At 40.2% G+C, this 14,640-nt stretch overlaps 1 protein-coding gene across 1 annotated transcript; it reads right to left on the reverse strand.

Annotated features, from left to right (window-relative positions):
• Positions 1-12,935: 12,935 nt before the first annotated feature.
• Positions 12,936-14,346, reverse strand: clrn3 (clarin 3). Its single transcript, XM_026316122.1, has 3 exons — positions 14,115-14,346; positions 13,477-13,662; positions 12,936-13,347 (listed from the first exon to the last, which is right to left on the reverse strand). Exons 1-3 carry the CDS (start codon positions 14,344-14,346, stop codon positions 13,070-13,072), a joined length of 696 nt encoding a protein of 231 aa, XP_026171907.1. The 3' UTR covers positions 12,936-13,069.
• Between the last annotated feature and the right edge of the window lie 294 nt (positions 14,347-14,640).

The raw sequence follows: 14,640 nt of genomic DNA on the forward strand, positions 1-14,640 counted from the left end.
ATTTTGACAAAGTCTTTGTTCTCACATTAGGGAACTGTAGGCAGATCATCCGTTATCCGTGACCTTTGTCATAACAAACCATGGCAGTGGTTTTACACACTGCTGAGAAGCCAGAAAAGAAAGTTCACATCAACCAGACTGATCTTTATAACAAGTTCTGGATCATTCTCACTCACTTTAATCTACATACTTTAATCTATATATATTATATATGTATATTTCATATATATATATATATATATATATATATATATATATACATATATATATAATATAGAAAACTCTCAGTTTACAAACCCTTGTTCTAAATTCTCTATTATGTTGGATTATATTTTTATAATTATGTTCTCAAGTAATCTCAGTCATTCATCATCTACATGAAATTCCAAACAATGACCTTATGAGAACAATGTCCATGGTTCATGGAACATCAATTTCTATGTGCAGTGCACCAGAACAAATATCTGAGTAACAGCCAATATGTAATCATTTTAGTTCAGTTCAGGGACCACTTTAGGTCTTGCCCATGATAATGATGTCATCTCACAGTAAAACTCACTGAGGAGCTTTCTGCAGTTATAAGTTTTTAGACATGTTGTAAAAACTATAGAATTTGAAGTAAAAGCAACTGCACCAACCAGCATAAAACTATTTTCTGGGGAAAATAGTATGTTTTGTGCTGCTGATGCCTTACGGTGATACCACCCAGCTAGCAACACCTGCATGCTGTCATTACCTGCTCTTCATAGACAGGAAGTGGTGACAGATGACAGAGGAAGTAGCTACCCAGGGGGAATCCATTTTCTCCACTGCAGCCTGGACATTTGGTGGCAAGACGGAAGTGAGGATATCATTCTGTACTCAGGGGATCCTCAAAATAGCTGTCTCTGTAGCACTTGTCAGTCATTGTCAGGACTTCTAAAGGAAGCTATCTCTCAGTGTGAATGTTATATCAGATGAAGTTCCTGTTGTCAAAAGATGCAACCCACCTGGGGCACTTTTTAACTTTGAAACACATCTTGATGTCATTCAGAAACAGATGTGCTGATGTTTTGCAGCGTAGAGGTTGCCATAGATGAAAACAAGTGGGTTTTTTAATATTATTTCACCTGTTGCCATTTGGCATTATTCATTTCACCCCTGTGTGATGGTGGTGAATTTGCCCTGAGGAATTCATTGACCTCTCCCCCCCCCATTCCCCTGGCCCCTAATAAGACCCCCTACCTCCTACCTTTATTATGATGGATGCATACCAATAGAGAGACAGGAGCGGTGAGACAGACTGAGCCTCAGAGACCTCTGGAGCCCTTCTTGGCCTAAAACACACGCGCCTCTCACAGAGTCAAATAATGGGCCTGATCAACATTTAACCAAGTTTTCCCCATGTAAGCTGCAAATGATCTATGGCTGAAGGCTCTAAATGATACCCTTTCAAAAGGGATAGGCATGCCCCCCCAAAATGCTCCTTTTGTGTTTACCAGTAATCCCAGCCTGCACTTCAATGCCCTGGTTCACTTCTGAGGCAACTGCTATCATCTTAAAGAGGAGGGAGGGCAGCACGTTTAAACTGCTTTAATCAAGAAGATGTAATACTGTGATAAACGGATCACCCCCTTAAGCATGTAATTATTCCACAATCAGCTATTAATATTATCATTTATGTCTTCTCTTCCTTTATTGCCTAGATTAATTAACATACTGAAGTGTCTACACAGTTTAAGATACAGACTAGGCATTGTTGCACCTTTTTACAGCTTGTCTTGTTTTGTTTTGTTGGGATATTTTGGGAATAGAGAGACACCACGCACTAAAAAATGAGCCTCACCTGTAAGACGGCAGCCTAGAAAACAGAACGATGTTTATTTGCCAGACAAACATAAGCACACTGCAAGTGCTGTGTGTTGACTCTGCTTGTGTGTCAACTATAAACACAGGACATGCACCCTGTCTGGGAAAACAGGCTTCCATGCTCACGGCTGCCGCTAAAGCTCCTCTGTTAACACTCTGAGTTGTGTTACGTTGTTACTCAAGCTGCTTTTTATGATAAAAACAAGCACATTCTCTGCCACTGTAACTCATTTAATGCAGTCTCTTCCCCTTTGTCATGTGATGGCATTCCAGTTCTGTGACATAATCCAGGATGCACATGCACAAGTGCAGCCATGCATGTTTTAATGTGTGTGTGTGTGTGTGTGTGTGTGTGTGTGTGTGTGTCTGTGTATCCACTCGACACTGATGCTGAAAACACCCCTGAGAGGTCTACATCATCCACAGAAGTGTGTTGACATGCCCCCACTTGACAAAGAGGCCCTTTTTTTATTCGCCATGAGGGAAAATAGGTTTTTACAGGCCTCAGGTAATCTGAGGTACATGAAGGCATAATTAAAACAACGACAAGGACTGTATGTAGCCAGTGAAATAGAGAACGTGCTGATTACTGGGTGAATTACTGTGACTTATATTCATTTCGGGGTGCATACTAAAGAGAAACAGCTTAACTAGTATTAGAAAATATCTTGTAGTCAACTGTTATACAGCATACTGTAGATCCTACTAATTGTGTGGCTTGTTAATCGTAGCTGTTGCATGGAGAGATAAAATATTATCTCTTCTCAAAACATAGTGATAATTTAGTAAAATCTTGGAAAAATAAATATGGGTTTACCTGACAGTGTCCCTCTCTGCCATCGTCTGTTGCAAACCAGGCTGATGGTTTTGTGTTATATATGAAAGACGGTTAGGCATTAAAGCCTTTTTATATTCAGCCAATCCATGAGCTTAAATGGGCCATTAATAGACTTATTTAGAGGCACACTTTTTTATTTACTTTAAACTGCCAGGTACCAAGTCACTGACAGGGACATCAAGATTGATGGGACACCATCTTAATTAGTGGGTCAGCCCTTGGCCAGTTAGCTTTGTGCAGCTGGCAGTGCCCCTCCCTATATAAATTGGGTAATTATCCTTTTCATTACACTCAGCTTTCTGGCTACCTGATAGAATTCAAAGGAGGGTGTCACTGTCTTTTATCATTATGGTAATGGGGCTTGTGACCAGAAGTTAAATCACAATAGGGGGGGTGAACAGTAGCTATCAAGGTAGTCTGCCAGTCTAGCAGTTGATCCTAGTCAGGGACCTGTCTGACTGCAGGGTGATGGGCCATGACATGTCCACAGGCGCATAGCAGGACTAAAATCAGGAGGGGAGAGCTGCCCTGGGACAAGTCCTGGAGGGCAAGTCCCCTCACCTCCATATGCATACAGGTGGACTGCTCAGACGCCTCCTCCAGAGCCATTTGAATATGATTGGTCATTAATGATGTGCACAAATGAGCAGACAGAAGATGCTTTGTTTGGGTCTCTCCCGAGACTCCCCTACTGTCTGGGCATGTGTGTCTGGATCTTGTAAACCCCCTGATTGTCTTGTACCTTAGAGGCAGTAGGTTTTGGATTTAGTATTCAACTGTGCCCAAGTTGGACCTTGTCGACACTGTTCAGGGAATTTTATTAAAAGGGAGTGACGAGTGGTTAATTTCCGCTCTGTTGAATGAGCCAGGCACACTACCCTCTGCGTACATGTCAACACAGAGAGTTTTTATGCATCACACTAAGTTTGCAGCTTGTTGCTGTCATAAACTTGAAAAGAAAAGCAATAATGTAGATCAAAACTATCAAAACTTCTACTTGTGTAAAAATTAGGATACTCAAAAACCTCATAGTCATGTGAGCTTTTATTTCATATACACTGAATTTATCAATACTTTAGTGGTACAGAATGTATTATATAATAAGAGAGGCTACAAAGTAGTAACACATGTTGAACTATGCAGGGGTTGGACTGCTCCTACAATTAGATCAGGCCATCTATCTAATAAATATAATGAGGATGAATCAGAGAGTTGTGCTGTTTTTAATGACATGTAATGGTATGAGTGCTGACAGTGTAATAACCCTAGCTCTATTGACTTTTCTCATTACGTGGCAAAAGAGGCCTTGTCCAAACCACTGTGTTTATCTGCTGCAGGGGCAATCATCCCAGGCCTGTATTACTGAAGAGCACAATCATCAAGCATTTAGGTTTAATGAAAAGAGCCACCTGCTAAAGTGGGCACACAGAGTCTAGAAACAAGCAGCTGTTTAAAATGATCCTCAGATGAATCATAGTACCCATGGATGTAATCGATGCAATCATAAAATGTGTTTTTAACTCCAGATGCCACACGTGTGTGTCCTACACATTTATTTTTAGACTTGAAAATCAGATTGGTTATTTGCAGATTTTGAAATCAATCACAGTATTTTATGAAAGGTATTTCCGAGATAATGGTGTCATTGTAACAGCTGTTCTGGCTCTAGTGTGGAAAGACTGATCAGGTGTACAGTGTTGTTTCTGATTAAAAGCCAAACTCATGGCAGGGCCAGGGAAGCTGTCAGCGTTTCTGTACAAGAATAAAAGCCTGCTCTCACAGACAATGCATCCTTCATTAGACGTCTCTGCCAAAGTCCATATCATATAACCCAACATTTTCCAACAAAGCCCTATCTACTCACTGATTCTAAAGTGAAAGGCTGTTTAATAAGCTGGTAAGAATGAGGAAATAAATGCTTGATGTAATGGAGGAGAGAATAAATTGAAGTTTTGGCACCCACTTGACATAGCTTGACATTTGTTGTGCATTTATTTATATTTCCTAACATCTTTCTCACATATAGATTAACATATAAAGATGAAAAACCTCCCACTGTCTTTGAGGTTGTTCTTGTGTCACTTTCCTGTGAAGGAAGCACCTGCTGGTCAGCTTGGACTTTTATTTACAGTCAACAGCCCTACAGAGCAGCATGTGGGATACTCATCACCTTCAATATATTAGTGAGGGCTAACTAGTGAGTCCCACAGCTTTTTTGCTTATTTCACTTATTTCAAGGATTCATTCTTCTGTGGTTAACATTTATTGTTTAACATTTAAGTTTCATTGTATTTTGTACAGTCAGTGTACAGGCTTGTTACAATATGGCAACTACAGGCACTAGCCACGTATAAAATTTTGCCACGTGTCAATAAGACAAAGAAAAGGAGTAATCCCTCTGTGACTGGGTCTAGATTATGTTTGGCATTTTTAGTATTTTGAGAATTGAATATTTAATTGACCTGCTTGTTGTTTATCTTTTGATTGACTAATCAGTTAATCGTTCGACATCTAATCAAAATGACGCAAGCATAGGTAAGAGTTGTCACATTCTATTTTTATGTCATGTTTAAGCCTTTAGACCTTAACACTGCCTGTTCTGTGTCAACTCATGTGCAGTAACAAGGTAGTTTTACCTTTTATAGCTGAGCGTTAAGTAAAGTCTCAGTCAGAGAAGAGAGAATAGGAAGGACATACATCAACGATTGATGAACAAAATTAGGTTAGACTCCACTAATGCTACTGTATCTAAAGTTGCTTCACGGGTTGTCACTGTGTGTTTGTTTTGTCTCCATTGGTGCATTACAGCTTTGTTTTCCACTGGTTGCAGACTCAGGCTTTGTCATACGGGATGGCTGCCTCTTTGAGGCTGCGCCAGCTCCTGAACACTCTGAGCTGATTGTTTTGACATCTTACGGCCAATAGAGCTCTCATCTCAGCAGGTTGTGCTTAAGCACAGCGAAGCATTGAAACATGTTTCTGTCACATTTAAAGGATTAAAAAGCTTTGAAAAACACAAGGAGTAATGTTAGAAATCACCTACTGGAGAGTTTGCTGTTCAAGTTATGCAGTCAATGAACCAGAAATGTATTCATGGAATAAAATTACCAACTTTGCCAGAACACAGTGAGCAAGTAGTCCTAGATTCCAGGTTTGGGCACTGTTCCAGGAGCTGGCAGGGGTTTACTGTATAGAAGAGTGTGTGTTAGCCATATGATATTTTACCCATTTGACAGAATATACATTTATGTTGCCATATTTCATAGTGTCTGTCAGGGTCATTTTAAATCCCCTCACCTGTACCTCATGTTTAAATCTTCACATGTAGGCATGTCTGAGTCTAAACTAGGAAAGGAGTGGTGGAATAAATCACTGCAGATATTTCTACCTCGATGGTTCCCATACAGCTCCGATTTTATTGTGTCTTAGGATCATCTGTCTTGATATGGCTTTGGTATGGTGACAGAGGTTTTCAGTTTCTGGTTTGCAGGGAGGAGAGGGAATGAGGGCCTCTGCTGGGCAGGTTATGACACTAATTACTGTAGAATAGAAATAATTCTCTTCTTCTGTCTTTGCTTTTGTGCTTATGAACAGTGAATTCTAGCATTTCTGTTATCTTGGTGTGTATTCTGTTCTTTATGTGATTTTAACATTTGCCTTATTTACAGGTATTTTTAATGTTGACAGGTGAGCATGATTCAAATAAGCTACTTGAACGATTTCAAGAGAAATTATGAAATCACAATTTCTGCATTTAAAGGTTCAGACACAAAAAATAAGACTTTCTCATTACCTCAAGTGTTAAACAGCCATGCAGATTTTGATTTTATTTGCCCACATTTTGAGAAGGTTTTTCTGCTTCCACACCAGTGAAACTGGTGTTAATAGGATTTTGTTTGTGGTGTTCACAACAGTTAAATATAAGAATACATATTAAAAAATTAAAAAGCTAAATCTTTTACAGAAAATGTTCCATTGTCACATTGGATGATTTTAAAATATAATAGTGTCAAGCACCCCCACTGAAATTGCATTCACTTTAATTGTATTACTGTAACTTTCTAAATACCTCAATGGATATGTCTATTTTTATTCCCATCTGGGTGAACTAATCCTTTAAAGGTATAGCTGGATTCTTATAAATACATTGTTTGAAAAGATTCAGCGTGAGAGAACTCAAAAGTGTCAGTCATGTTCTCCAGTTTCAGCTCTCTGAATGACTGAGGGGAAATGGACATCACTTAAGGGTCCCCAGGGGAATAAATTCCTCCAAGACTTAGTGTCTTTCTCACTGGTCCCCACAAATGAGTTCCCAAACCATTTCCATTCAGAGCCTTGGAACAAGATTTCTGCCAGCTTCACAAAATATATTATCAGCCAACGGGCAGGTTTGTTGGACAAACCTCTGAAGATGTAATCCATAGTGTTTAAAGCAGAATGGCCAACCTTTGTCATTGTGTGTTATAAATGTATCAAAAATTAGAGTAAGTCTGGACCTTTATGGGAGCTTTGAGTTTCACCCATGGCTGCTGGCATGTGCATAGATCGTCCAGGCTGGTTATAAATCACAGAAGGAGAAATGAGCAACACATCTCTAATGTTTACATACAGCCCCTATTCTTCTGCTCAGGATCTGAGAGGCAGGTTGGCAGCTCAGCATTTCCCCCATGCCTTCTTAGAGGTTGTGTTACTGTGTCCATACATCACCCTGACATGGGTGCACTCATTGAAACGGGCCAGCTAGACCCTGTCTCAGGATGATGACATATTTGCCATTCCACTCAGTGAGGTGTGTAAAAATCTTATCACCTATCACTGTCACTGAAGCAGCATCTCGACCTTGCACATCCTCTGCTCAATTTATTCAGAGAATATAAGAGAGATTTCACTTATTTATATGTTAATGGGTTGATGGTCTAATTAGGCCCCAACATTCAGGCTCTGACATTGATACTCGCCTGACCCTTCCTGGGACTCCCCTTCGGCACAAGTTCCCCAGCGCTTCTTGGAGGTAATGGAGAGAGGAAGAATTTAGAGGGAGGAAGTAAATTTCCTCCAGGCAGATTTCTGGATGGAGAGGCTGAGAGACGGACAGATGACAATGGCAGGAGGCCGGGGCCTGAGTGTCGCCTCAGGGAGACCAACACCCTACTATGTGTCGGCTCCAGCCGCTACACTAAGTGCACCAAGCAGAGGCCTTCACAGTGGATTTGGCAAGGTGATCCTTTCACCCACCCCCAATCCATCTCCTGCCAGCCGCTCTCCTTCTCCCTCCTTCCCGCCTCACCTCTCTCTACTCTTCCTCCCTTCGTTGACACCCAACCAGGAGGTGATGAGTTGACACAGAGGGTGAAGACAGGTCTGGAAGCTTTATCTTCACCATTACCATGTCTATTTTTGTGATGGTTTACTTGTGTATGCACTTTTCTTAAGAAACAGCATATGTCAATGTTTTATTAACAGTTTTACATTGTTTTTCTGTATGTAGTTGTCATTATTGTGTGTAAAGTATATAGTGTAATTTGACACCAGGCCAAAGCAACAAAAATAACATCCAAATTGAGTAAATCCCAATTATCTTTTAATAGAAGGCACTCGGGCCTGTGGTGAGTTGAGGTCATCTGGTTGTATAGGCTGACAAATTGTTTCATACACATGCAAACAGGCCTGGAGCACTTCTGATCCCTCCAGCAGACACCGTGTCTCCACGTCCATGTTGAATGACACTGAACATTGCCTCCTGTAGAGAGGCTGCTTTGTTTCTTATGCAGGATTTAGAAAGTTGATATCAAATTCTGCTCCATTCAAAGAACCTTTGTTTTATTAGAACGACAGGTGATTGCAGCTTTTAAGACTTTGCATCAGAGGCTGAAATGCCACAGCGACAAAGCTCAGGGGAGAGGTGGAAAACTTGATGATAAATGGAGCAGAGGCGTAGAAGTATTGAATTGCAGCAACATTCCTGAAGGTAAACTTCAGGTATTGAGATGCTATAGTAATTTGTAGTGTCTTGTGTTAATGGTCCCAATCTGTTTTTGTATTTTTCTTACTGAAAGTGTTCATGTTTAGGTGAATGACTTGATAGATTAAGTTATACACTTTATGACGACAGCCCCAAGTGTTTTTCTGTGGCCGGTGTAGTAAAATTCAGGTGGGTGTGAGAGTGATTGACGGCCTTATGACAGCGCTTTGCAAATCCTTTAATCCGTTCATAAAGCTCAATAGGGGGCACTTGATGTACTTTATTCTAGCACCTCTCCCCATCTGGCTTCTGTAAAAGACACTCAGGGCTGTCAGATGCTCTGGAAACCTTGACAGGAGCTGATGACATGCAGACTTAAGAGAGGGAGTTGAGATGTTTCATCAAAGACATTGATTCAGTATATTCAGTTATTTGTAACATATAGATAGAACAAGGCACTTCTTGTTTAGTCCACCAGAGAAAAATGCTTTTTTGCTCCAAACAAGGGTAAAGAAATACTGTACATGGCAAACTAGAGTTTTCCATGAGTGCAGACTGCTGGAATCTCTGAAGTTTTATGGCCATATGGATTGGAGAACAGCTTGTAGTCTGTGACTGAGTGTCTCAGTTACAGTCAAGTGTCTGTGATCTATGGATTTCGGTCCCGCTTCAATGACAGTCTGAGCTCCTCCTTTTATCTCACAGAGGCACCAGTGACCCTTTAAACAACTAAGAGATATAAAATCAAAAAATAAAATAAAATAAAGTTAGCCCATTCTTACTTTAACAGTATAATTTAAGAGTAAAGCAGTATAATTTAGGAGTATAATTGTATATTGTTATGTGTGTGTATTGGTGTTTTGTCATTTGCAGACTTACATGACAGACAAGATATTTAATACTCGTGCCGGGTTTGATTTCTACCATAAAGTACACTTAAAGATACACTCTCATTTATTGGATTACAGTACAATTAACTATAATTACTCCTGAAATACAAATGAGAGATTTGAGTCATTTGATTCAGTTACTGAATGCTATACTGCCACCTGGTGCAAAACTGAAGTAATTTATTCTCCTGTGAGAAATTTATTTCCATGCATGCCCCGTGTATTTTGTGTTGACAAAGACTCAGGTTAAACTGTAGCTGTAATGTAGTATCTTTATATTTGTATTTTTCTAGAAATTAGTTATAGGTATTGTTCTTTTTTTACCATCCTCTAAGATTTACAGTTGTTGATGTTACGTGCTTCTTTAAGTGTCCAGGTTAAATGGTGCCAATTTAGTTGAGCCATGTGCCGTGTTAGTAGGTTAACTGTGTGTCCTTACGTGTTGCACACACTGATATCTATCACACCTGCCAATCAGAGGCACATTAATCACCAAAGCATCATGGGGCAGGGAAAGTGCTCGGCCTTCCCTCAATCCATCTCTTTGGCAGGAAACCGTCATCTGGCATCATACGTTTTTTTTTTTTTGTTGTTGTTGTTTTTTTTACCACACGGACAGCTTAGTCGGTATAATTCTGCACAGATTGATTAGTTCAGTTTGTCTTCATCATGGGTTGTGAGACCAGGCTTGTCTTTCTGTCTTTTTCTCTGTCTCTCTGTACAACCAGGTAAAGTAGAGAATTGGCTTCAGGTGATTTGGAGAAGATCTTATCTTCTGTTAACAGAGGAATGACACCATAATGGAGCAGCAGGGGTGCAATTACCTTTTAGCCCTCCTCCCCCTTGTTCTCCTTCCCTCTGCCTTCACCTCAGCCTTCACTGACAAATTAAGATTAATGACGGAGATAAGTAAGGAACCTGCTTACCTTCTAGTATCACAGAGTTAGGCGGAGCTGAGTACAGGTCATTACTTGGTGTTCTTCCAATGTTATACCTGTTCTGGGTAAATTTTCCCAAACCTTTAATGAAGTAAAATTCAAATTTCAAATCAAAATTCAAAAGTGAAATGTACAGTTGCCTTTGCTGACTTAGAAAATAGGCAAAATATGGCATTAAATGTAAAGGAGAAAGTCATACAGGACATTATCATGTCTCTCAGTAAGTGGTATGATTTTGGGGCAAGACTGAAGTTTTCATGTTGATAGACGAGTATCAGAAACTGTTTTACAAGAGAAACGTTTTTAGGTGAAAGTTTTAAAACTAGTGTTGTATACCCCCTCCCAGCATAAGTGCACTAACCCATATCCAGTTGTGTGAAATGTGAAATTAACTCCCAAATGTGCAAGGAGACCACACCCCTTCCCCCGACCTACTATGCCCCACCAGAGTGGACTCTACATGGCTGAATATGTGCCCCCCTGCCCTGCAGCTGGAGGTGTCTGTTTCACAGGCCTCTGTAATGCAGGACCAGGGAGGATAAGGTTTCACAGGTACAAAAGTTTCCACTTTAATCTCATCACACAAAGTGAGTGGTCAGAGCTCAGGGCTTCTGCATAATCCCGGACTTATCCATTCTGGGGAGCTGAGAGGCAGAGAGCATGCAGAGTGGGAACTATAACTGTCCATCTCCAGTTTTATTCAATGTTTGCACAGGAAAAGGGGAGAAGGGTATTTCACCAGCAATTCAGCTATTGCACACATCAGTGCACATGGGAGAGGATCAGTAATAGATATAGTTAAATTTCTCTGGAAGCTGTTTAACAGGTTGATGTTCTGAGTCTAGGGATCCTACATCAATTTAAAATGTCTTTATTTCTGTCTATAAATTTAAAAGTAAAGAAATCTACTGTGTTGACAGGAAGGAATCATTTAAGAGAAGTTTTAGCTTTTTGTTCTTGCATGTCCTTTAATTTAGTGACTCTGTGCTGTCTGTCAGAGGTCAGACCGGGTCAGTGATGAATTTCAAAGGGTGAAAAATAAAATAAAAGCGTCTCTAATTGCTGACAGATCTGTGCTGTGCTGGGAAAAGCTCATCAGTTTCACAGCAGGAGGTTTTGTGCTGACACAGACTTTGACACGGCCTCCTCTGGAGAAAACAACCTGCCCCTGTGTCCTTTGCTTCCAGGTTACATCAAGATGCATCCTGATTAATTTGGCAGGAGTAGTGGTGACATCAGATTAGTAAATGAGTGTAAAATATTGATAACTGCCATGTCACACTTGCCAGGCAACAGATATATGTGAGTGAAAACTGAATTTTAATATGCAAAAGGTTGACTTCACATGAAACATTTGCTTTGCCTTTGAGTCATTGCAGAAAGCATGCATTCTCAGAAATTTAATACACATACACGCTGAGAACCACAAAGCAGGCTGTTGCATCCTTCCACAGGTCCCTTGAAGTGTGAACCTTGAAGGAAGAGTGGTTCTTTTGAAGGCAGGTAGAAGGCATTGCGAGGCTGAGAGGTGCTGGAAAGGGCATGTCCAAACAGACTTTAGGCCCTGAGTGATGGGACACGGGAAATGGTAAGAGGACACCTCACCTCTACTCTCATGTTAACACAGTCATGTGAATCACAGCTGTGAGAGCGTCTGAACATCCAACAGACAAAAGCTGCTGAATCTAAGCAAAATCTGTCTCAGCTGCTACAGAATCAGTGGGTTATTTTAATTACTTTAGTTTTCATCATTGCATCTTTATTTTCTGGAAATTCTATGAAAATGATTAAATAGATCTGTGACGATTGTTAATCTTTCACTCAAAGTTGGTTCTCGATAGAAGTGGATACATTTAAGATGCAACACATCACTGCACTTTAAGGGGCTCAACTTAAGCACTGCTTGATGATATACAGTATGCTAAGTAAAGTTATTTGTCTGGGCTGCTGCATATCAGTGATGCAGGATATGTGTCTGCAGTTTCCAAGTTGGACATGTGCATCATCTTAGAGACAGAGGGCAGCAGAGATCAGTGTATCCCCTCTTGCACTTTACATTTCTCCATTTTATTTTTTACCTTTTATTTAAATATAATCTTATCTGTTTTACTTAATTATGCATTTTGTTTTGTTTTTTTAACTTATGTCTTAGAGTGTGTTGCTTTCAATAATTCTGGACCACTAAATGACAACAATATATCCAGAATCTTGAAGGTTTATTGACATTTACAAAGTTTATTGTTTCTAAAACTATTGATTAAGACAAGATACATTTGTCTGCCAGTTCTCAGTGGAAAAAAAAACAAGTATAATTTATCATATTAAACCAACAAATGTTAAATTGTTTGTACACAGAATAAATAGATTTTTTTTGGAAATCAGTTTTGGTACTCTAAAATGCAAATGACATTAAAAACATTAAAACATTATATTGATGTTTTATCATGTCAGTGCTAAATCCTCCAAATCTCTTCCTACCCTTTGTACATTAAACAACCTGTACATCATTTTTTACTGTACATACCTACAATCTCTGAAATGTTCTGTTACACTACATTACTTGATGCATGTCACGGAGAACAGTCCATCCTCACTAATACATCATTATCTCCTTAGGTGCATCCTCAGTAGGCCTCTGCTGTTCTCTCCTGTGTGCGTAGGCTGCGTGGTCGTACGTGTAGATCAAGGCAATGGCAGCGAGAGACAGCACTGTGTACGGGATGATCAGGTAGTATCCTAGCAGCATCTCTGAAGACTGGTTCTTCAGCTCTACTGGAATAGCCTCAGAGAAGTTCTTTACCAAATCCTCTGCCATGTTGGTCACGTTGACATTCACCACAAACACAATAAGGACCACAACTGACAAGCACGCTGCAGGAGAAAGTACAGTACTGTCACAGATGAACAGGTTATACTGCAAACTGATATTCTGATTTCCTTCCAGCAATTCCACTTTTCTCACCCCCAGATGCTTCGTACCGTAACATCTGAATCACTTACCGCTGAGTGAGCTGCAGGTGTAGACACCAATGGGCCCCATGTAGGTTTCATAAGGGTTACTGACACTGTTGTACAGGGTGATGAGGATGCTGCCAGCAGAAAACAAAAGACACAGGGCCAGCAGGCACAGAACCAAAATGTGCAGGGCTACTGGGGTCCCTCCTGTTCCTCTCAAGGTAGGAAACACTGCAAGAAAATTCTGGTCATAGTAGAGCTTACATGTCTCATATCAGGCATTTGTGAGAAGAATTTTTTGGGGGTTTTTTTTTGTGTTATCTAGTTAAGTTTAGTGCACTGGTCTGCTGGAAATTATTTTTTGAAAGGTTCCAATCACCACATTAAAAAACACACTTCCTCTTTAACTTTGGTGGTTAGTGGCTGTGCTGATGGGTTTGGTTGTTTGTTTCGCTATCCAAAGCACAATAACGAGCGATTGTATGAGATAGCAAAAGTGCTGACAGTATGTTATCAAACATAACAGATACTGCTTCTGAAAAGCCACGCTGCTGTTGAATTATTTAAATGAAAGTTGCTGTTTTTGAAAGACAGATATCTCAAAACTTTTCCCTTCTAGAGGTTTTTAAATGAGAAAGTATTGTGTGATTTGGGTGAGCTGGTCCTTCAAGAGTCTTAGTTACCTTGAAAATCATCGATGCTTCCAAACGAAGGGCAAAAGGATCTGTTTAAATTCCCATCAAAAAGCTTCAGAGTGATTATAGCAGTTCCATTGATGATGCCACCTCCATCTCTTGTGCACTCCAAAGTCGTCTTAGCCCACTGTGTTGACATGCCAAATCCCAGCACACCAACAGATATTGAAGTAACCAGTGCACTGGACAAAAAATGCAGAATCTTCTTGGTGGAAGGCATTATCGCTGTATTCCACGGGTTAAATCTAAATCCCAGTGTCTGTTCTTCAAACTCAGATGAAGCCTCAGAAGCTGATTACAACCGTCTGATCCTCTCAGGATCCTGTGTGTGAGTTACCTTCCTGGGTGGAGTGAAATATGGATTGCAGGTCATAAATGCTTTTGATTATGACTCTGACCTTTGGTTTGAAGGGAGATGACAGGGCTGGTTGTCATGGTAGTGGCACCAGTTTTGCCAAGCAGTGACATCTGTCCTCAGCCTGTGAAAAAACATAAACGTTGTCAGGATATATAG

The sequence above is a fragment of the Mastacembelus armatus genome, chromosome 19 (assembly GCF_900324485.2).
Source record: "Mastacembelus armatus chromosome 19, fMasArm1.2, whole genome shotgun sequence".
NCBI lineage: Eukaryota > Metazoa > Chordata > Actinopteri > Synbranchiformes > Mastacembelidae > Mastacembelus > Mastacembelus armatus.